Source organism: Vicugna pacos, chromosome 7 (genome assembly GCF_048564905.1).
Source record: "Vicugna pacos chromosome 7, VicPac4, whole genome shotgun sequence".
NCBI classification, from domain to species: Eukaryota; Metazoa; Chordata; class Mammalia; order Artiodactyla; family Camelidae; genus Vicugna; species Vicugna pacos.
The window spans coordinates 49,419,495-49,443,174 of NC_132993.1; the positions used below are offsets into that span (position 1 = coordinate 49,419,495).

General features: G+C 34.5%; 1 protein-coding gene across 4 annotated transcripts in view; it reads right to left on the bottom strand.

The window, feature by feature from the left end:
• The window catches only part of HDAC9 (histone deacetylase 9), a 638,632-nt gene that overhangs the window by 46,943 nt on the left and 568,009 nt on the right, over window positions 1–23,680 (bottom strand). For all 4 annotated transcript variants that reach the window (XM_072964902.1, XM_072964900.1, XM_015245630.3 and 1 more), the window contains one exon: window positions 8,742–8,875. In XM_072964902.1, coding sequence (XP_072821003.1) covers window positions 8,742–8,875 — 134 coding nt within the window. The remainder of the gene's footprint in view (window positions 1–8,741; window positions 8,876–23,680) is intronic.

Genomic DNA, 23,680 nt, shown 5'->3' on the forward strand with positions numbered 1-23,680 from the left:
TCCTGCTGATTTTACAATTCCTTTGGGTTATGTAATACACATTATTCTGCTGATAACAAGCCATATGAAGCAGCATTTTGCTGTATTGACATGGCCTGGCCAAGAACAACAAGGAAAAGAAATAGCATTCAAAAAACTGGCAAAGTGTTTATGAATTCTAATCTTCTGCACATGAATAAATACATCTGACAAAGTGCAGAGTCCCTCAAAAAAGCCCTTCTTGACCTTCCTAATTTGAGTTCAATTGCATGTTCAGTGTTGAGGAGCCAGAGTAGGTTCTGCCAATGTTTTAAGCTCAAGCTTTACTACATTTTGTTGTTTGTAAAAATGAAATCCCAGATAATAAGTTATAATTGCCCTATTAATTACTGGAAAAGGGAGTTCAGAGGGAAATTGGGATTTGAAATTGCAATAATTGGTATCCTGAAAGACATCTTTTTAAATTTTCTTACCTAGAGCCAATCATGGAAAACTACTATGAAAACTACATATATGCACTTATTTCCAATGGTGAGGTGCATGCATATGCCTTATATATTAGCTTTTCTAAAGAAATGAAACTTAAAACTTCAATGTAGTCATGCTGTTAGTCACAATGACCTTTGAACTAGAAAAAAATACAGAAAACCAGGCCTTGGATTATAAATTATATTGTCAATGAAAGTGAGAAGAATTCTTTTTCTTAAGTTGTTTCAAGCATTACATTTTCATTTCCTTTTTTCAAATGAATTATACTGTACAACACATATGTATTTTTCTTCCATTTTTCATTAAAATTCTTTCTTTCTCTTAGCTTTGTTTCTTTGTACACTAATAGACCTGACATACCAAAATTTACTTTTCAAAGTTCAGTATACCAAGTCCATATGTTGCCCTTAAAGTATCTTGTATAAAATCTATATTCTTGTTTGTACCCCTAAGATACCTCAATTAACAATATACAGAAAGACATAGATTATTTATATCTCTCATTTAGTTTATGATGAACAAATTTTAGATCATGCTTACACAACTGAAGATAGCCAATGAATAGGACAGGTGGTATCTGGGGTATTATAATGACTAAATCAAATTTACTATAATACCTCAAGATAATGAAAGTTAATTAAGTAGTCAATATAGCCAAAAATAATCATTTCAATTATCACTTACTGGAATTTTTAGCACCTATACATCCACCTGGCAATATTTAAGATTGAACAATGATACTTTAATTCTCTCCTCTATTTAAGGCCTGGTCTTTCTAGAAAGACAGAGAATAGGCATAGGTCTCAAACTTTAAATTAGGTGACATCCTTCTAATGTCTCTGAGTGCTCGATGAAAACAGTCTTTTTGATCTCTTGGTATAGCTCATATAATAAAATGATCACGGAAATCCCAGTCAAATGAGCATTACAAGGGAAGGAAGGTACAAAACACATCCATTTTACTTTTTAGTAAGTTCAGAGAAATTATGAAAAACATGTAACTCCACACAACTGACTTGAATCTGCTCTGAACCACAATCATCTCTTAAAGAAAGAGACCACATGAAAAATTATTCTACCCTCACTGGAAATCCTCCCGTGGAAGAAAAGAGTGGGCCAAGTGCAGAGATTACAACAGCACAGAGAAAGAATCTCATTTGAATGACTATGCTCAAATAGAGCCAGTGAAATCCATAATTTCCTTTCACATAGTTGGAAAAGTAGTTGGCTTTTGCAACTGAGTAACATTTCTTTCTGGGCAGGTCAATCATCCATGGAGCCACAATCCACAACATACTGTGATTTTCTGCACATCTGGTGTAAGTCTTTCTAATGCAAATACTAAAACCAGTCTGCTTCCTTAAAATGTTTCTATATTTAAAATCAAATAAGTAATTTAAGAATATAGGTGAATATGCAAAATATGTTATCTGCTGGGAAAACAGAACAGCCTAACATTAACTGATAAGGTACAAGTAGCATTTATTTTTTACATTCCTTTATTACAACAAAAAAACAAAAAACAAAAAAACAAAAAACAAAAAAACAAAAAAACCCCAACATTCTGTTTGATATTATTTGCTTGTAAGAATCTCAGAAAGATTTTAATATTTAGAAAATCTTAGCTACTCTGAACTATGAGTGATATGAAATAGCAGTCCACTAATAACAGCACTAATCATCAAATAGTTACATCCTTTGGGTTACTGTGCTGTCTGAAATTACTCAACAAAGCAAAGATTTGAGCAGTGCTTATACTTTCTTTCACATAAAAAATACATATTTGCTGCAATAAATATAGCACAATAATCATGTTGAAGCAACACAGGTTTGTAAGAATGATGACCATCAAACTTATGTGTTCAGTGTGCAGAAGACAAGATACCTTTTCTCCTTCATAAATACTACAGGTGAAAACATGAGTTACTGTTAAAAAAACAGTATGAAAGATTTTAAAAGTGACTTTTTATACGTTTATTTTATAAGCAAAGTAGTATTTCAAGTTTATGAAAAAATGCAAAAGATATAAGGTAGTTTTAACACTGTACATTCACTATAAAAATAAATGAAATGGTAAGATAATATTAATGAATATATACACAAACTTAGAAATATTTGTTGAACTGCAATTAATTTGTTCAAAAGCTGTTCATGGTCTGAAGCTGAACCTAATAGTGATTTGATTTGAAGTCTACAGAGTAGTCAGAAAAATATGTTGCAATTTAGTTATGATGTGATGTAAATGAAAAAAGAATGATCTTTGGCAATGTAAATTCAAGTTCAAATCTTGAATCCAATGCATTCTGGCTGCATGACGTTGAATGGATTTCTCAAACCTCTTTGAGACTCATTATGACTATCTGTAAGATGGAAATATATATCCCTCAGCCTAGGGGATTTATAAAAGGTGACAGAAAAAAGGGTTTATAAATATTTTAAGACCCCAGACCAAGATGGTGACACAGGAGGCTCCTGAATTTTCCTCCTCCCATGGATGCACTGAATGTATAGCTACAAACAGAAATTCCTTGAAAGAAACTAGCTGAAGTGACTCCTTTACATTGAGCAAATGAGAAAATACCCACATCAAAGTGGATGGGAAATGCTGAGATACATTCTGGCATGAACCTTCAATTCCCAGCTTCTCCCTGAATAGTGAAGAGTTTGTACCACCCATCTAGCACCCCAACTTTTAAGTCTCCCACCAGAAGAATGGGCTCCCCAAACACCTAGCTCTGACAGCCAACAGGGCTTGGGTTCATGAATCCCACAGGACCACAGCAAAAATAGAAGCAGTTCTTAGGTGTGCAAACACTTACTAAGGCTATCCCTCCAGGATCAGAGTAGAGGGAACAGGCAAAAATGCTCACCTCCTAAGTCTTTTTCTGGAAGGGATTTGCCTACTCATGTTATAAGCTGCTGCCTGAGGGGTCTGGCTTCTAATCAGTACACATCAAGGTGCTGAGTCTCCTCAGAGCCTGAAAGAGCTGGCGGGCATTTCTCCTGCCTTCTTCTTCTGGTTCCTTCAAACAATAAAACCAAGTCACCAGTTCTCCCTGGAATGAGCTTGTTCATGAATCTAGTACCCCAAATTTTATGGCTACCACTTGAAAGATGGGACCCCAAAACTCACTGGTAATGTAAATATATGATTAAATTCAGAATACTCAAAATATTGTAATGGTGGTGGGTAAATCACTTATAACCCTAATGTAAAGGTTAAAAGACAGAAGTATTAAAAATAATAACTACAATATTTTTAAATGATTACACAATAGAAAAAGATGTAAATTGTGACATCAAAAGCATAAACTGTGGGAGGGAAATATAAAATATAGAGCTTCTGTATGCATTAGAAGTTAAGATGTTGTTGGCTTAAAATACACTATTATAACTGTAAGATGTTTTATGTAAGCCTCATGGTAACCACAAAGCACATACCTACAATAAATATAGAAAAGACAAAGAGAAGGGAATCAGAATATACCACTACACAAATCAACAGTTCACAAATGGAAGACAGCAACAGAGGAAGAACTGAACTACAAAACATCCAGGAAACAACAAGATCACAACAGTAAACCCATATATTCAATAACTTCTCTAAATTTAATCGACTAAATTCTCCAATCAAAATATATAGAGTTGCTGAATAATTCAATAAAACAGGACTTAACTATATCCTACCTATAAGAAAATCATTTCAGATTTAAGGACACATAAACTGAAAGTGAAGGGATGGAAACTATACACCATGCCAATGGAAAGCAGAAGAAAGCAGAGTAGATTTACTTATATCAGAAAAAATAAATTTTAAGCCAAAAAGTGTTAATAAGAGACAAAAAAGGTCATTATATAATGATAAAAGGGTCAATTCACCAAGAGGATATAACAATTATAAATATTTATGCATCTAATACATGAGTACCTAAATTTATAAAATAAATATTAACAGATCTGAAGAAAGGAACAGATAAAAACACAGTATTATGAGGGGGCTTTAATATCCTATTTTCAACAGATAGATCAGATAGAAAAATAATAAGGAAACACTGGACTGAAACTATTAGGTTGTATAGACCTAAAAGACATATATAGATCACACAATCTAACAGCAGCAGAATATGCATTCTTCTCAAGCACACATGGAACATTCTCCTGTATAGATCACATATTAGGCCACAAAACCAGTCTTAGCAAATTTTAAAGGACTGAAATCATCCCAATTATCTTCTCTGACCACAGTGGCATGAAACTAGAAGTCAATTTCAAGAAAAAAACTGGAAAATTCACAAATGTGTACTAATTTAATAACATGCTCCTGAATAATCAATATGTCAAGGAAGAAATCAAAAATATCTTGAGACAAATGAAAATGGAAACACAACATACCAAAACTTAAGGCATGCTGCAAAAGGAGTTCTAAGAGGAAAGTTTTAATGATAAATGCTTACATTAAGAAAAAAGAAGTATCTCAAATAAACAACCTAACTTTACACCTCAAGAAACTGAAAAAAGAAAGATAAACTAAGTCCAAGTTAGTAGAAAGAAGGAAATAACAAAGATCAGAGTGGAAATAAATATAATAGAGAATAAAAAGAAAATAGAAAAAAATCAATAAAACTAGAGCTGGTTTTATAAAAAGATAAACAAAATTGATAAAACTTAAACTAGGCTAAGAAAAACAGAGAAAAGCTCAATTGGTAAAATCAGAAATGAATGAGGAGATATTACAACTAATAACATAGAAATACAAAGCATCATAAGAAACTACTATGAACAATTATATACCAACAAGTTAAATAACTTAGAAGTAGATAAATTCCTAGAAACAAAAAAACCCATCAAGACTGAATCATGAAGAAACAGAAAATCCGAACAAACCAATTACTCATAAAGAGACTGAATCAGTAATCAAACACCTCCCAACAAAGAAAAATCCAGAATCAGATGGCTTCACTGGTCAATTCAATCAAATATTAAAGGAGTAATACCATCTTTCTCAAACTCATCTAGAAAACTGAAGAGGAAGGAACATGTTCAAACTCATTTTAGGAGGCCAGAATTTCCCTGATATCAAAACCAGTACAGAACACTACAAGAAAATAAATTACAGGCCAATATCCCTGATGACCATGGGTGCCAAAATCTTCAACACAATATTAGCAAACTGAATTCAACATTAAGTTAAAAAGATCATACACCATGATTAAGTGGGGTTTATTCCAGGGATACAAGGATAGTTCAACATTTGCAAATGAATAAATGCAATAAGCCATATCAACAAAATGAAGGATTAAAATTATACAATCATCTTAACAGATACAGGAAAAGCATTTGAAAAAAATCCAACATCCTTTGATGAAGAAAACTCAACAAATTTGATATAGAAGGAAGGTACCTCAACATAGTAAGTTCCATATATGAAAAACCCACAGCTAAAATCATATTCAATGTTGAAAAGCTAAAAACTTTTCCTCTAAGATCAGAAACAAGACAAAGATGCCCACTCTTGCCGCCATTATTCAACATAGGACTGTAAGCACTATCTAGAGCAATTAGGCAGAAAGAAAGAAAGGGCATCCAAATCAGAAAAGAAGTAAAATTATTACTATTCCCAGATAACATGATATATACAGAAGACCCTAAAGTTGCTACCAAAAAACTGTTAAAACTAATAAATGAATTCAGCAAAGTTGCAGGACACAAAATCAACACAAAAAAATCAATTGTCCTTCTACATACTAACAATTAACCAATTGTAAAAGGAATAAAGAAACACAATCCCATTTACAATGGCATCAAAAACAAAACACTTAAGAGTAAATTCATCCAAGGAAGTGAAAGATCGACACACCAAAATTTATAAGACACCGATAAAAGGAATTGAAGACACAAATAAATGGAAAAATATCCCAAATTCATTGCTCAGAAGGGTTAATATAATTAAAGTGTTTATACTACCCAAAGTGATCTACAGGTTCAATGTTATACCTATCAAAAGGCATTTTTCAACAGCAGTAGGAAAAAAATCCTAAAACTTGTATAAAACCATAAAAGAACCCCAAATAGCCAATGCAATCTTGAAAAAGAAGAATAATGCTAGAGTCATCACATTTCCTAATTTCAAACTCTATTATAAATAATCAACACAGTATGGTACTGGCATTAAAAACAGACACATAGATAAATACAGCAGAAGAAATATCCCCGAAATAAACCCATGCATATACAATCAATTAATCTTAAGCAAAGGAACCAGGAATATACAATGGGGAAAGAATAGTCTCTTTAATAAATAATGTTGGTAAAACAGGATAGCCACATGCAAAAAATTAAATTAGATCACTATCTTACATTATATACAAAAATCAACTCAAAATTTATTGAAGACTTAAATGTAAGACCGGAAACCACAAAACTCTTACAAAAAAACATAGTGGGTAAGCCCATTGACATTAGTCTTGGCAATGGTTTTTTTGGATTTGAGAACAAAAGAAAAGACAACAAAAGCAAAAATAAACAAGTGGAACTACATCAAACTAAAGAGCTCCTGCACAGCAAAGGCAATCATCAACAAAACGAAAAGTCAACTGATGGAAGAAGAAAAAATATTATAAACCACATATCCAATAAGGGCTTAATATCTAAAATATAAGAGGAATTCATACAACTCAATACCAAAGAAAAACCAACCAACCACAAAAACACAAAACAACAAACAAACAAAAACCCCTCAAAACAACAAAAAAAAACCCCAACAAACAAAGCCAAGTACAACAAATCAAAATGGGCAAAGGACCTGAATATGTATTTTTCCAAAGAAGACATACAAATGGCCAAAACATATATAAAAAGGTGTTCAACATCAATAATCACCAGGAAAATGTAAATCAAGCCATAATGAAATACCACCTCACATACTATTAGGATGTATTATCAAAAAGAGAAGAGATATATGCTGGTGAGGATGCTGGGAAAAGGGAACTGTTGTGCATTCTTGGTGGGAAGATAAACTAGTATAGTCACAATGGAAAACAGTAGGGGAGGTCTCTCCAGAAATTAAAAACAGAACTACCATACGCCCCAGCAATCTCACATCCAAAGGACATGAAATCACTATTTCTTATCTCAAAGAGATGTCTGGACTCCCATATTTACTGCAGCACTATACACAATAGTCAAGGTATGGAAACAACCTAAGTGTCCACCCGCAGATGAATGGATAAAGGAAATGTAACACATACACACACACACACACACACGAATATTATGCAATCACAAAAAAAGGAGGGAGCTATAGCTCAGTGGTAGAGCTTGTGCTCAGCACGCATGAGGTCCTCACTTCAATCCCCAGTACTTCCATTAACAAAATACGTACATAAAATTTTTTAAAAAAATAAAAAAGAAGGAAATTGTCTTTTGTGACAACATGGGATGAACCTGGAAGGTATTATGCCAAAGTGAAATAAGCCAGACAGAGAAAGAAAAAAATACTACATGGTATCACTTATATAGAACTAAAAACAAAAAGTTGAATCATAGAAACAAAGGGTGGAATGGTGGTTGCCAGGGGCTGCGGAGTGGCGGGAATAGGGAGAGGTTGGGAAAAGTTTTTAAACTTTCAGTTATAACACGAGAAAGGCTTGAGATTCTAATGTATAACATGGTGAATATAGTTACTAATACTGTATTATATAATTAAATTTTCTAAGAGAGTAGGACTTAAGTATTTTCATCAAAAAAAGATGAGGTGATGAATGTGTTAACTCCACAGAGGGAATCACAACATATATGCACATCAAATCATTACACTGTACACTTTAGATACATATAATTCTATTTGCCAATTATACCTTAATAAAGGTGAACATTTTTAAAAAGCATTTTTTCCCTCCTGAACTAACATAATCCTACAGAAAATATCAAGAGAAATTTCTTTTGAGTTACTTCTTTCTCAGTGTTTCAATGCTCATTAGCTGGGTCAATATACAAACCACCTCCTCCCAAGGGTTATCTTTACTTATTTATTGAGCTCTGCCAATAACCTGATTGAGGAGAGTGCTATATGGATTTTTTAACTGGGCAAAAAGTTGTAGCATGTAACATGAGAACACGTAAACTTTTCTTACCTAACGCTTTGCCTTCTTCCTTAAAGTTGTAAGAACAACACTGTGCTTTCTGAGTACGTGTGATTTTTAAAAAGACAAAAAATATGCATGCATACATTCCTGGTCCCTTACCCCTGCTCTTTTATACTTTTAGTTTTTTACCTCATTTCCTAGAAGGGCATTTACACAGGCTTCTGAGGCATCGCAGATGGCTGTGAGATCATGTCCTCCTTCTAGAGCCAACACCACATGTCCATCAGCCAGTGTCATCAACTGCTTCGTCAAATGACCAAAGCCTACCATAATGCAAACAGAACATTTCAAAGTATAAATCAAAAGTTAATTGACTACTAGAACCTAATATTGATTGAGCATTTATTCTGTGTATGTCCTTTCTCAGCACTTTCCATGTGGTAACTCATTTAATACTCACAATAATTTGATAAATTAGGTCCTATTAGTATCTTTACAAATGAGGAAACCAAAACCCAAGATTCCACAGCTAAGAAGTATCATGACTAAGATTTACATCAGTCAGTCGGGCTGTTCACTAGTAGACATTACTGCCTTTCACAACACATTCTATATGTACCTGGAGGAAAAACTTGAATAGTATTTGGCTAATGTAAACAAGGTAAACAATTCCATTTGCTTTATATTTGTTTCTTGTCTCCATTAGCTGCCTTTATTATAAAAGTAGTTTTATATGTATCACCTCAAATTACTTAACTATCACTATAAACTCACAGAAAATTTTTTAAATCACATGATCATCTCAATAGATTCAGAAAAAGCATTTGATAAAATTTAACACCCATTTATGATAAAAACTCTAACCAAGTAGGTATAGAGAGAACATATCTCAACATAGTAAAAGCCACTTATGACAAACGTACAGCCAGCATAATACTCAATGGTGAAAAGTTGAAAGCCTTCCCGCTAAAATCCAGAGCAAGACAAGATGCCCACTTTTACCACTTCTATTCAATATAGTACTGGACGCCCGAGCCATGGCAATTAGATAAGGAAAAGAAATAAAGGGGATCCCAAATTGGAAGAGAAGAGGTAAAATCGTCACTATATGTGGAGGATATGATAATATATATAGAAAATACTAAAGGCTCCATACAAAAACTACTAGAGCTGATAAAAGAATTCAGCAAGGTACAGGATACAAGATTAACATGCAGAAATCAGTGGCATTTCTTTACCCTAACAATGAATCAGCAGGTAAAGAAAGTAAAGAAACAATCCCTTTAAAAATTGCATCCAAAAATAATAAAATACTTAGAAATAAATCTGACACTAAGGAAGTGAAAGACACACATGGAGAACTACAAAACACTGACTAAGGAAATTAAAGATGACTTAAAGAAATGGAAAGATATCACATGTTCTTGGATTGTAAGAATTAATATTGTTAAAATGGCTATATTACCCAAAGCAATCTACAGACTTAATGTGATCCCTCCCTATCAAATTACCCAGGACATTTTTCACAGAACTAGAATGAAGAATCCTAAAATTTATATAGAATCACAAAAGACCCAGAAATGCCAAAGCAATACTGAAGAAAAAGAATGAAGTTGGAGGAATAACGCTCCCAGTCTTCAGACAATACTACAGAGCTACAGTAATCAAAACATCATGGTATTGACACAAAAACAGACATATGGATCAATGGAACAGAATAAAGAGCCCAGAAATAAACCCACAGACTTTTGGTCAATTAATCATTGACAAAGGAGGTAAGTAAGACTATACAATGGAGAAAACACAGTAGATTTTATAGACATTATTTTTCCTATGAGATAGTTGATAAATACAAAAAATAATATCCAATATGTTATAAAGTATAATGATACGACATTATCAATAAATCATTCACCTCCCTATTTAAGGAAAATACTTTTGAAGCGCCTTGTGTACTTATCTCTAACATACCTCTTCCTCACTGTGGGAAATTAGGACCCTGAGTTTGTATTTATAACTCCTTTGCTCTCCATTGTTTGTTTTAGAATTTTATACAAATTGTTTTATACTTTCACAACTTGTTCTTTTCACAGTTTGTTAGCTCGTCTCTGTTGATACATGTAGCTATAGCTCTTTGCTGTCTAGTAGGCCACTGAATGAATATAGAAGAATTTATTTACCCATCCTCCTGTTCAGATATTTGGGGGTTTTGTTATTAGAAAAAAATGCCTCTATGAACATTCTTCTAACAGTCTTCTGGTGCATATCTGCAACAGTAGAGTAAAATTGTTGTGGCTTAAAATCTGCTAAATAACACCAGATTATTTCCAAAGGACTATAATCAATCCTCACGCTGAGAAGCAGTATATATAAGAATCCCAATTTAGTCACATCTTTACCAACATTTGGTATAGGAAGGTTAAAAGACTGAGGGAGTAAAGTCATCTATACCCACAGTAAGTAGTTAAGGAATATACAAAACAGAAAGATGTACAAAGTAAATGTGGGAAGAGGAGTTACATTTTAAGTTAAAATGCATTTGAACTTAAGAGATCAGCAACTTAAAATAATCATATTTATATTTAGATTGCTATATATAAACCTCATGGTAACCACAAACCAAAAATCTATAATAGATACACATACAAAAAAGAGAAAGGAATTCAAACATAATTCTAAAGATAGTCTTTTGACTTTAAAAGACACATGAGATGCAATGAACTTAATGGATATAGATATAGCAAAAGATGACAGGTTTTTGATTATCAGAGGTGGGGCTTGAGGGGAGGGAGAATAGTATGAAGGCAGTCAGAAGGAACGTAACTCAGGTTATAAGATAAATAAGTACTTCGGATGTTATGCACAGCATAAAATATAATTAACAGTGCTGTACATTATATATAAAAGTTGTTAGGAGACTAAATCCTAAGAGTACTCATCATAAGGAAAATATTTTTTCTATCTCTTTAATTTTGTATCTGTATGAGATGATGGCTATTCACTAAACTTACTGTGATAATCAGTTCATGATTTATGTAAGTCAATTTATTATGCTGTACACTTCAATGTATACAGTGCTGTATGTCAGTTATATCTCAATAAAACCAGAAGAAAAAATAAAACATTAAAAAATTAATAGACTTTTTTTTTACAGCAGCTTTGGGTTTACAGAAGATTTGAGCAGAAAGCACAGAGTTCTAATTTACCACCCCACCCCTCACTGTGGTTTCCCCTATTAATAACATCCTGCATTAGTATGGTATATTTGTTATAGCTGATGAGCCAACATTGATACATTATGGTTAACAAAAGTCTATTATTAGGATCTACTCTGCATTGTATGGTTCCATTGTTTTGACAAACGCATAATGCCATGTATCCACCACTGTAGCATCACACAGAACAGTTTCAAGGCCCTAAAAGTTCCCTGTGCTCCACCTGTTCATCTCTCCTCTCCACTCCCCAGTCCCTGCAAATCAATGATCTTCTGTGTCTCTAGTTTTGTTACTTGATTTTTCAGTGTTTACACTGATTCAAATTTTTACCTTCCTGTATTAACCATTCTAAAGTACAAAAGACATTATTTCATTTCTCCCCATCTGTGTAATAATTACAGTATTTATAACATTCCTAGATCTATAAAAATTGGAAAGAAGTATCTTGAATAAAAATGCATGGTTGACAAGCCTACCTGGGGTGCTTTCAAGTCTGACCTTGTTCTTCTCTTGAGTATTGTGTTTTTTTGTTTGAAAAGAAAGTGAATTCTCAGAATAACATTGGTAGAACTAAATGAAACTCTATAAAACTGTCAAGCAATGAGACCCCAAAACCAAACGAAGTTGCTTCCATTTTGGAGCAATGAAATAATATTTTAATCCTTGGGATGCACTCATATCTACCTAATAAACCAGAACTATCCAGAATTTGAGTTGGTCTAGCACTTGAGGTTAACCATGAACAAGATGAGTTCATTTCCCCAGGGCCTTGAAGGACTTAAACTGATTCTATCCACTTAGCTATGATTTTTATGGAAGTCAGAATATTCACTTTATAATTATCCCATGTTTTTAAATCCTTGGGAAAAACTATTCTAAAAAAGATTTTAAAATTAGGTGAAAACTATTTTCAAGCATTGCAGTAGTTTTCACATCTATGGACCTCATGCTGATACCAACAAGAATCTCTTCCACAGTCCATTTAGGAATGAGGCTGACCACATTAAACTCCACCTTCTTACCTAACTACTATAAAAAGAATGGTAAGCTTACAGAAAATGTGTAATGCAAAGTTCTGATCTCTAATGCTCAAAAACATTCTTGGACTAAGTCAAGGTTAATAGCACATAGTAATTAAGTTACTCTAGAATATAAACGAATAAGAAATACTCATAATACTCATAGACAGATATTTCTGCTAATCATATTGTTAAATATTCTGGACAGCTTTTCCTATAACCTAAACCACAGCTACAGTGATAACTTTGATAACTTAAAAATATATAATAACTTAAAAAGATATAATAATAAATCAAACCAGTATGCCATATCTTTCATACTAAAGGCTCCAAGCAATTGAGAATTCAATTATCTAAAGTCACTACTGAGCAGATCAAATCACATGGATTAAAAAAGGGAGGTGAGGGGAGAGGGAGAAAGTCTCAAATCTGATTTACGTTCACTCTTTCCTCTGGGAATAAAAAAAAAAAAGTCCCGTAAAATGCCAAATTTAGATGGGACAGTAAAAAGTGGAAGGAAAGAATGGAATGAAGTTGATCTTTGATCTCTATCCAAATTCCTCTTTCTTTTACCTACAGGGTTTATTTCCATTCACATGTTACTCATGTGATCTCTGCAGCCACAGATTGAGGCAGCTGAACTGAGTTATCCTTGCACAAAACATTCAAGTGAAGTAAAAAAATAAAACTTCTTTGAGGCCTATGCTCTTTCTTCCAATCAAAGTAAACAATTTAAGAACAATGTTTTACTTCTAGTAACCTGAGTTCTACTGTGTCCATTATTGCTTTACATATATTTGAGGAATCAGAAAAGCTAAGTGTGGCTACCAATGTCAAGGTATTATTTTTCAGGACATGTGAAAAAGAAGATTCAGTGGTGTGTGTGTTTATTTGATTAGAGGTGTAACATAATTTTAATGGGCATAAATACGAGTTTCATTTAATAATTTTTACTTCTAGCTTCACAAAAGCTCTGCTACTTGTCACAACGAAGTGAAACTGCACAGCTGAAAAATTATAGCAGAGAGCATACCCAGCAACGTTTTCCTCAAGGTTTGAGTGTCCTGAGTGTGAGGGTTGATGGCAAAGAAGTGATCAAGTGAGAAATAAGTCTGCAGAACATGGTGCATCTTGAGCTCAAGCAATCCCAGATACGATATGGGAAAGGAACTGGGTTCTTAAGGTCCACACATACCTTTAGTTCCTGAAGTTTTTTAGAGGGTGGGGTACTTAGGAAGGAGTCCAGATGCCTAGGGTGTCAATGTGGGCAGGATCAGGTTAGCGACCGGAATTGATACATATTCACTGAAAATCAGCCTTGGAAGTCATCCCTACCACATGTGTTGAATTCTGACAGAAGGCTCTAAGAAATGTTTTCTTCAAAATTAAATTTAGCACCTTAAGCTCCTTTGAGGAAATCTTCTAGAATTAGGCATTAGCAAAGCACTGCCACTCTGACGACGCTGCTGCTACCACAGCAAAGAATCCTGTGTGTGCCCTGGTCATTTTAAGAAGCACTAAATTAATTTAATTAAATCAGCATTAAATTACACACATGAGAATGAAGCTACATTGTAATATATCATTTCTTCTGATGAGCAAACAAACACAGTTACACTGGTAACTACCAAGGCGCCATTGAAGAAGAGAAATGGAATGGCATTTTCAGTGAGAAATCCTCTGTTCAGTTCAACTGATTCACTAGAAGCAAATCTAATTTTGTTGCTTCTGAAAAGAATATTAAATAAGTTGTAAATGTGGTAGTGGTTAAAATGATCAGTTTCAATTTGATTTCCTGATATTCTATGGGGGTTTATTTCTGCCTAAGAAGTCATACCGTGTCAGCATTTTTACTAAGTTCAGAAGAAAAGTTGTTTGAAATGAAAAGTTGCTCTAAGAAGCCTCGAAGATCAAACTTTAGATATGTACTTAATACCCAACCCATAGGACACGAAAGGATTCATCCTTCAAAATGGCATGTCTCAACCGCTTCTCTCTAATGTTTCCCAAGTAGTTCGCAGAGTACTCATAGTGGAAGTAAACAACCCCAACCAGCTTTGTTTTAATTTCCATTTGAAAACAACTATTTTCAAAGTGAAAATTAACACATGTTCATTGTGGAAAATGTGGGAAATAAGAGAAAACTATAAATGCCAAATAAAATTGTGTAATTATGTAACGTATAATACATGATACATGTTCTTATGTATTATAAAACTATATTATCTATTTTAATAAGAAATAAAATAATAAATAATAAAATAATTATAATACATATAATAATAAGCCTATAGTCATATCAACCAGAGATGGCCAATTCCACTTTTTTGGTATTTCATGCTTGTAGTTTTTGTATATTTTTAAAATAAAACAGGATCATACCATACTTTTCAAACTTACACTTACAAATATCAATATACAGCAAACATGTTTCATGTCCTCCACAATATCATTTTAAATGTATTAATATACCAACTAACTCTCTGTTTTAGATATTTAAGTTGTAATTAGGTTTTTAGCTTTATATATAAGATTGCAAATAGGTATCCTCCTGTATGGTTGAAGTGGCCACTAGATACTAAAAGGACTGATCTGATTCCAGTGTTACTATGTATTATTACAGGATGGAAAGAAGTCTGTTCTTTTTAGTGCTGTTCTCTCTTTTTTTTTTAAACCAGACTATGAGATAAAACATACATAGTAAAGCACATAAAGGCAAAATGGGAATGAAGTTCCTAAACTTCATAAATTTCATTCTTTCAGAACCTATGTGTGCTCAGCAATGCCCGGTGGATAACTGAAACATTCTTAGAGACACTCAGAGAAATTAGATAGTCCCAGAAAGTCTGTTTTTATTATGAAATTGCAAATACGTAGTGAATCAGAACTCTCCACAGAGGCCAAGACTGAGAGAATTCTGCTGTCGGTTGAAAAGGGACTTCTCCATAAACTATCGTGTAGTTACTATTGCTATTTTGCCACCCTGTAAGAGACTCTAGAATCAGTAGCCAACTTTCAAGAAAGGTCTATGGGTAATGATTCATTTGAGTAATAATGAAACAGTGACTCAAAGTGATTGATTAGAAATCATTTTATTTCTTCTTGTAAATCTCCTAACTTTGCTGATGTCAGTCTCCCATTCAGCACAAGTATTTCTCCACTATTAATTCCAGTCTCTGTTGAGGAAAGCTTTAAGTGAAAAAAAAGCAAGAATGACAGAGGCAACCCCTGACCCCCATGCTGCCAGAGGTAGTAGACTGAAAGTCAGGAGCAGTGACAGTCTCTTCTGAAACACTGACTCCTAATATATTACTGGTTTTTGTAACTCTTTCTGATATGGTTAAAAAGCCTCAAGAACAATGTTATTCATTTTTTCAACAGGTTAGTTTCATTTGGCCCTTAAATGTTCGTGAAGACTTCATTGCAGATGAAATATAGTAGGGACCAACAGAGTTACACACTTTGGTCCTGCTTTAATTTGCAATTTAATTTTGCACACCCACTGGTATATTTTCTTTAGTTATGTCCAGGAAGAATCAACTGAAAAATGCACATACAGTAAAGTATAATTAAAAAATTGTAGCCACTTTCCTCCCTAAACCCCTTAGTCATTAAGTTACTGTGTTTTCTTTAGGAAAATGCAGTCAAACTCAAGTTGAGAGAGAAGTTTGGGTAGCATGTGGCCATCTCATGTATTGTGAAGCTCTCTAGCAGAACTTCAAAGCAGAAGCTGATTGCTGCAGATGGGAAGAGTGCTTTCCACAGAAATACCTTTTTAAGACTCACGATGCTGTAACTCATATGGTAGGCACTTGTGATTCGTTCCTGATGATGTTGGGATCATTTAACTCACAAAACCATTGTCGCTACCATAAAATCCTTTCATCTGTAGCCAAAAAAAGGTTTATTTCATGCAAATGAAAATTTTTCATTAAAGTATCACCTTAATAATGGAAAAGGTATATATTTTCTAGTCATGTTTAAAATGTAAATTTATGAACATATTTTAAAGATTCATTTCACATTAAGATCTTTATTTATTTGATGTCCTAGGACTCCTTCCAAGTTCATTGAAACCGGAAATCAATTTTAGAAGAAATACGGAGATTATTATCATTAAATCTTTCAGTTGGCTTATAGAAAGCAGCCCTATAAATATTACTTATGTTTCAAAGAAGGCACTTTCAAGTATAGTAAAAATCCTTATACTGCTCTAGTCAGTGACGCTCCAGGAGGTAAGTTTATATTCTAAGCACCTTTTGAAAACAAATGAATAGTTGGTTTGTATCCTAAACAAAGTCTGAGACAATAGAATACTCCAATGCCAGTATTTTGGAAAAATGAAATTGAAACACATTTATCTTCAGGAATTCCTGAAAATAAAATGGCAAGAAAGGTTGCCTAGCATTTTGACCATCCATCCAACTACAAATCAAGAATTTAGTCACTAAATGCCTACTATGTGTCACAGTTTTACATATAAATCTTATACTTCAAATATGTGAACCTCAGTTTTCTCACCTGTAAATACCTAAAGATTATTCATTCTACCACACAGGTTTTAAATTAATATCTAATCATAAAAAGCCACTTCAAAAAAATATATATATATATATTTACGAGCACAGTACATTGAACAGAACCTGGCACACAGCAGGTATTCAGTTTTTATATTTTTTAATAAAATATTTTAATCATAGAATTTCAGATCTAGAAATGAATTTTAAGATCATATATTCCTAATCCTTTCATTTTAAGGTTGAGGAAACTAAGATCCAGAAAGGTCAATTATCAAGGCAAACAATCAACTACAGAGTTGGGATGAGAACCCGAAGCATTTCCCACCATTCAGCCAACTCAACGAATATTAAGGCTGCCCATTTTTTCAGACATGATTTCCAGTTCAAAAGGAACTTTAAAGAGAGTTTCTAGACACCAAATGATTTTTTACAAATCATTGCTTTGGTGTGTTAAGTGTAAACAAGCCAGAAACATATGAATTAAATTTCCCTTAAAATACACAAATATAAAACCAGTGAGGAGAAAAAAAATCTCTAGAAAACGCTTTTGGACATCACAGAACCATTCCTTCCCACCCCTCAACAAAATTGTTTTGCCAAACCCCAACTGCAATTTGATTTGCCAATCACTAGTTTTTACTGCTGTTTTCAATAAAGCATTAAACACATGGGATCTCTTCTCTCATCGATGCTCAGGCATAACTGGCCAAGTGGGATGGAACAAGAGCAGGACAGACTCATGCTAAGCAATGATGATCCCATCACAGCACTTTGCACTACTCAAGTTCAACCAGTATTTACTAAGCACACATTCTAACAACAGCTAGGGAAATAGATGGATGATTAAGATACAGTTCCTGCTTCCAGGGAACTCAGTAACATAAAAGGGACACATACATAGATAAAAAATATTTAACACAGAGAAAGATAGCTATTATAAAATAAACACATTTTTATAAAACTTAATAGATGGAAGACATACATCTGCTTAGAGGAAACTCAGAAGATAACAGTGGGCATATTCACACATTTTCAGTGTTATGCATTTGTGTATCTTTGCCTCAGCTTCCCACTTCTGCTACAGAACAGTTATGTTGGTTAGTTTCAGTGAAATAAAATATGTAAAATGCCTCCACCCAACACTTGACACACAGGCAGCATCAATAACCATTACTTCTTCACCCCCGCACCTTAGCCTTCTTCATGATTTAAAAGCTCTCTTAGATAGACAGACAATATATTCTAAATGATATCATTCTTTATATTTATTTGGCTTTTCTATTAGTAAACTTAGTTCTAGAATTACTCATTAATGCTGACATAGGACCATATGTACTGTAGTTCCAGAGAGCAAAATGAGGAATGGGAAAATAAGTCTGGGGAACAGAAACCTGTATTTCCAGACAATTCCACTCTTTAAATTTTTTTTCAAAAAATAAATTGCCAAGAACTGATGAACTTTCAAATCTAGCATATAGCTTGGTACACAGTAGATGCTCAGTACATGCTATTGAAAGAATGAGTAAATTTGAAATGAATATGTTATATTCAAGTTTACTTGATTCCATTCCATTTCAGAATTCTCAGAATGACCCCAATAACTCTTCCTCTTGTGTAATACCTTCCCCTTTGAGTGTGCAAGGAACCTGTGAGTATTATACATACTCCTGCAGTTTGGCAAAAAGATGTTTCAGCTGACTTTGAGTAAATCAAAAGGAAGATTTTGAGCGATGTTGGAGGATGGTGGCTGAGATAATCTAACCACAGAAGTCCTTTAAAAGCAAAGAGTTTTCTCCAGTTGGTTATGAGAGGAAGTTAGAGAGATCTGAAGCCTAAGAAGAACCTGATGCACCACTGATGGTTTGAAAATGCAGGGGACTATGTGAGAAGGAACACTGGCAGGTTCTAGCCAGCAAGGAAAAGGGACCTTAGTCCTACAACTGCAAGCAACTAAATTTCAGTCAGCAACGTGAATGAGCTCAGAAGAGAGCTATTCTTCAGACCCTCCAGCATAAGGAGCCAGCCTGGATGGTATTTTGATACCAACCGTGTGAGACCTGTAGCAGAGAACCCAGCTGAGTCTGTGCAGACTTCTGACCTACAGAACCGTGAGGTAATAAATGGATGGTGTTTTAAGTTACTGAATTTTCACATATCCCTGAATACACTACAGGTCTAAGATAAATCAATAACCTAATAACAGTTCATGAGGTAAAACTGAGACCATAAGCAAAGTTGGAGTAGTAATGGTAACTACAACAATTAGCAATTCTGAAATATTTACCCTGTGCCAGGTCCTGGGGTTCATATACAGGTTTCATTCAATCCTCACGCAAACTTTATGAGGTAGCTACAGTGAGTATCCAACATTCTACAGAGGAGCAAATGAAGAGAAGTTGGGCAACTTTCCCAAGGCCACACAAGTAAAGTATAGTAACTTCAGCACCCAACTCCAGCTTCAGGCTCTGAAGCCTTAACCACTGACCCTACTGCCTGCCTAAAATAAATGAGAAGAGCCCCAAATAATTTTTCTTTAAAAATCCACACACGTAAAGCAGGTTTACTTTTCACTTAGAATAAGTTGAAGTAACCAATGCATGTCACCATATGCCTGAAGGTTTCTCCACCCACTTCCCCTACTGAGTGCCAAGTGCCAGTGTGCTGAGGAATAAGACAAGTCTTTTGACAAAGCCTGAACAAACTTCTGTTGGATCTGGAAGAGGTGGGTTGTTGGAAGAAAATAAGGTTGTGATGAGTTTTCAGTCGTGATAAGCAAAGAGTGTCAGCGCTCCTGGCTTCTCTGTTACCTCGAACCAAAGTCAAAATCTGTGGGTCACTTTGTTTAAGAGAATTGGAGAAGCCCTGTCCTGGATGAACCTGAGTTTATGTAAATTCGGTGACCTTCTCTAGGCAGAGAGATTTCTAGTACTGTGAACTCTTCTAAAGAACCAAGGGCTCTGTTAAAGAGGTATGACCACTGGCCACATCAGAATGGACACTGCAAGGCTTTTCTAACTAATACCCCTTGTGCTCAAGGAATCATGGGAGGTCTTACACGGCTGAGTGCATGAGTTAGGAGAGAACCCTGGGCCTGGAGATGAGCAACATGCTGGCAGAAAACTCTAGGCTCATGTGTAAAGAACACCAAGTTTATTATGCCAGCCACCCAACCACCTGTCATTGGCTTCTCACATTTTTCAGGATTAAATTCAGAGCCTTCAAGACATGATCTCTCTCTCCAGCCCCATCTGCTTCCATGCCCCTACATTTACTCTTCCCTTGACTTAAAAGGAACTACTTATACAATTTGATGAACACAGCAATCAAGTAGTACCTACAGTTCTGAACTTCCACTGATGAAATGTCCTATCCACATCCATCCAACTCCTTAGTCTTTTAAAGGTTAAGTGTTAAGCAACATCCTGAACCTCCTGTGCAATGCAGAATTATTCCCATGTGCCCTCTGCAAACTGATGTCTCTTTACAACTTATTTAATGCTTAACTGCAGCTAATAAATGCACCTGTGGAACAGCATTACCATTATTCTCAATTTAGAGATGGGAAAACAAACACAGAAAAGTTATGTACTTGTCCAAGGTGAAAGGCTAGAGGTAGAATTTAAACCCTCTGACTCTGGAGTCTACACTCTTAAGTTACAACATCCAACTTTTCGGATTCAGGGCCCACAGTGATATTGGAGGGCAATTTTTAGAGAAAAGGAAAGGAAAGCAAAGCCCTGAGAAATGTTATGCTCGTATGATATACCTACTATAGAATATCTATTTTTCTTCCTTAAGAATTTTTTTTCTTAAATACTGTGGCCAGTACAAGTGAAAAAATCTTTTTCTAAGATTAGCAAGGGGGAGTGTTTGGGGAAGAAGACAAAAAGAAAACTCAAGTCCTTGTCACAGACTGTTTCTTACACAATACTATAAAACTTATAAGGAATTTCATTAATTTACTTTTACAGAGTGAAACTAGAATACCATGTCTTCAAGAGGACTCAAAATAATTGTGGCTGATCCATTCACTGAAGAGAGATTTGTTGAGAAGCTACTACGTAACAGGAACTGTGCTGGCCAATGAGGACGGAGTTTTGAGCACAAAAAAGACAGTCCCTACTTTACATCACTTAGAAACTAATGTTCCTGAAAGCTAACAGCATCAGGTACCATGCTAAGTGTCTGAAACACAGTATCTCATTTAATTGTCACACAGCTGCCCATATGGGAGAATGAGTTATAAAGAAATTAAATTGTCCAAGCACCACAGCCGACAGCAAAGCTGTACTAAGAAAGTGGTTTGTTAATTCTAGCACTTGTCCTTCAAACCTCTCAGCTGTGTTTAAATTCAAGTCATAATGAAGCACTAGTTCAATGTATTAGCGCTACAGTCAAGCACGAATTGTGTCAGAATAATACTCATCAAATATAAATGATTGTTACCCATCTTCTTACTAAAGCTTTAACTTACATTCATAAAAACTGATGTTCAGAAAAAGGAAAATCTACTTTGATTTTCCTGATATTATCAGTTTGAAAAGAAATATATTACCACCACCACTGCCTCTGCAAATAAAAAACCCTAATTCCTTTTCAAAGTAACCCTTGCTTTTCAACGTCACTAGAGCATGAGTACTTGACAGCACCCCCCGCGGCCAGCTGACTCTGTGACGCTCACTGCCACACCTGCAGCGAGCACTGCCAAAAAGTGCATCTGCTCGTTTGCTCTACTTGTCTTTGTGGTTACTTCACAACTTTTTAAAATTGATATTTTCAAATAACATAGTACCTGATGCATAGTACCCAAAGTTATCTGGTCTCTTCCTAAAAAACAAACAACAATAAACACCCCATTACTGGGTCTTAATTTTTACATTCCTCACAAACAGATAGCTCTAAAGACAGATAATAGACAATTCATTGTCAAAGTGCCAAATGTGTGTCAGCAAAATTTTAAATGTTTGTTGAATGGTATAAAAACAAATTATTCTCTTCTAAGGAAAAGGAGGACATATGTCTCAGTGCCAAAAACATTCCTTGGAATTCTATTCCCCAAATGATCTAGGTTTTTAATTTCAAGACAAAAATATCTGATTTTAAAAGATAAGTATCTACCCTCTGGGCAAAACTGATGATTTCTTATTTTTCCTGTCATACAAGGAGGTTCAGGAACCCTCTAAATTATAGGTTTCAAGCAACCATTTAATTTAGATTAAATTAGACAGCAAGTGTATGTTAAATAAATATGAAATGACGCTGAATGTATTTGTTAAAGATTAAGCATTCTGTAATACTTGGCTTCTATTACACATTTGTTATTGCTGATTTTTAAAATAAATCACCATTTAATTGAAATACTTAAAGAACATTTACAAAGGAAAGTATAGCATTTAGCAAAACCCATGAGAATCCAATAAGCCCAACGTAGTAGCTCTTAAAAAAGTAGCTCATTCTCCAAATATCATGGCAGAAAATCTGTAGAGCAATCAGTGCCAGAATCCTCTACAGTCTTTACAAATGCCATCATTCAACTTGCCAATAGGAAACCAAAAAGGATCTCATTTTAAATATTTATTATCAAAGTAGTTTTGGTCTGTTATAGACTCTCGCCATCAATGATTAAAAAAAATCACTGAATGAGTTACAGGTGGATGAAAATAGGAACCACTTTGCATATTCATCAGACACTTGAGTATAACTATCACTTTGGAAGGAAGAAAACCAAATATTACTGAGTATATTGCAACGTGGTTTTTTGTTTTTCTACATGTTTTTTTCCCTGCTTTCTCAAGTTAGAGATGTGGACCATGAAAAAGGGGCCTTCCTTACATCATGCTAGAGGTCTTACAACCTAAGGCATAATTTCCTTGTGAATGAGGCCCAATATCCAACTTATATAAGATACTATAAAACCTTCAACATGGCAAAAACAGAGAATTTCATGGAGGGTGGTGGCGTTTTAGGTCAAACACCTCAAGGCACTTAAGGGATCTGAAAGATGACAAGACTGTGAAGTTGAATGTTGAGTGAACTAAGCAGAGGCCAGATTCAGGATGAGCAGGTCGAATATAAAGAGGAGTTTCCAGAACTTTTGGGACTAGCTGAGTATGTATCAGAATAAATGAAGGAGCATAATCTGCTGGTAATTCCAGAATCATTAGGACTGGAGGTAATGGGTATCTTTCAACACGAGTCTATAATGTTCTAATTTCAGCCTTTTACAGGTAACTGTCCAGTTTTCCCACCACCACCTACTGAAGAGACTGTCTTTTCTCCATTATATATTCTTGTCTCCCTTGTCACGGACTAATAGACCATAAGTGCGTGGGTTTATTTCTGGCTTTTCTATCCTGTTCCATTGATCTGTGTGT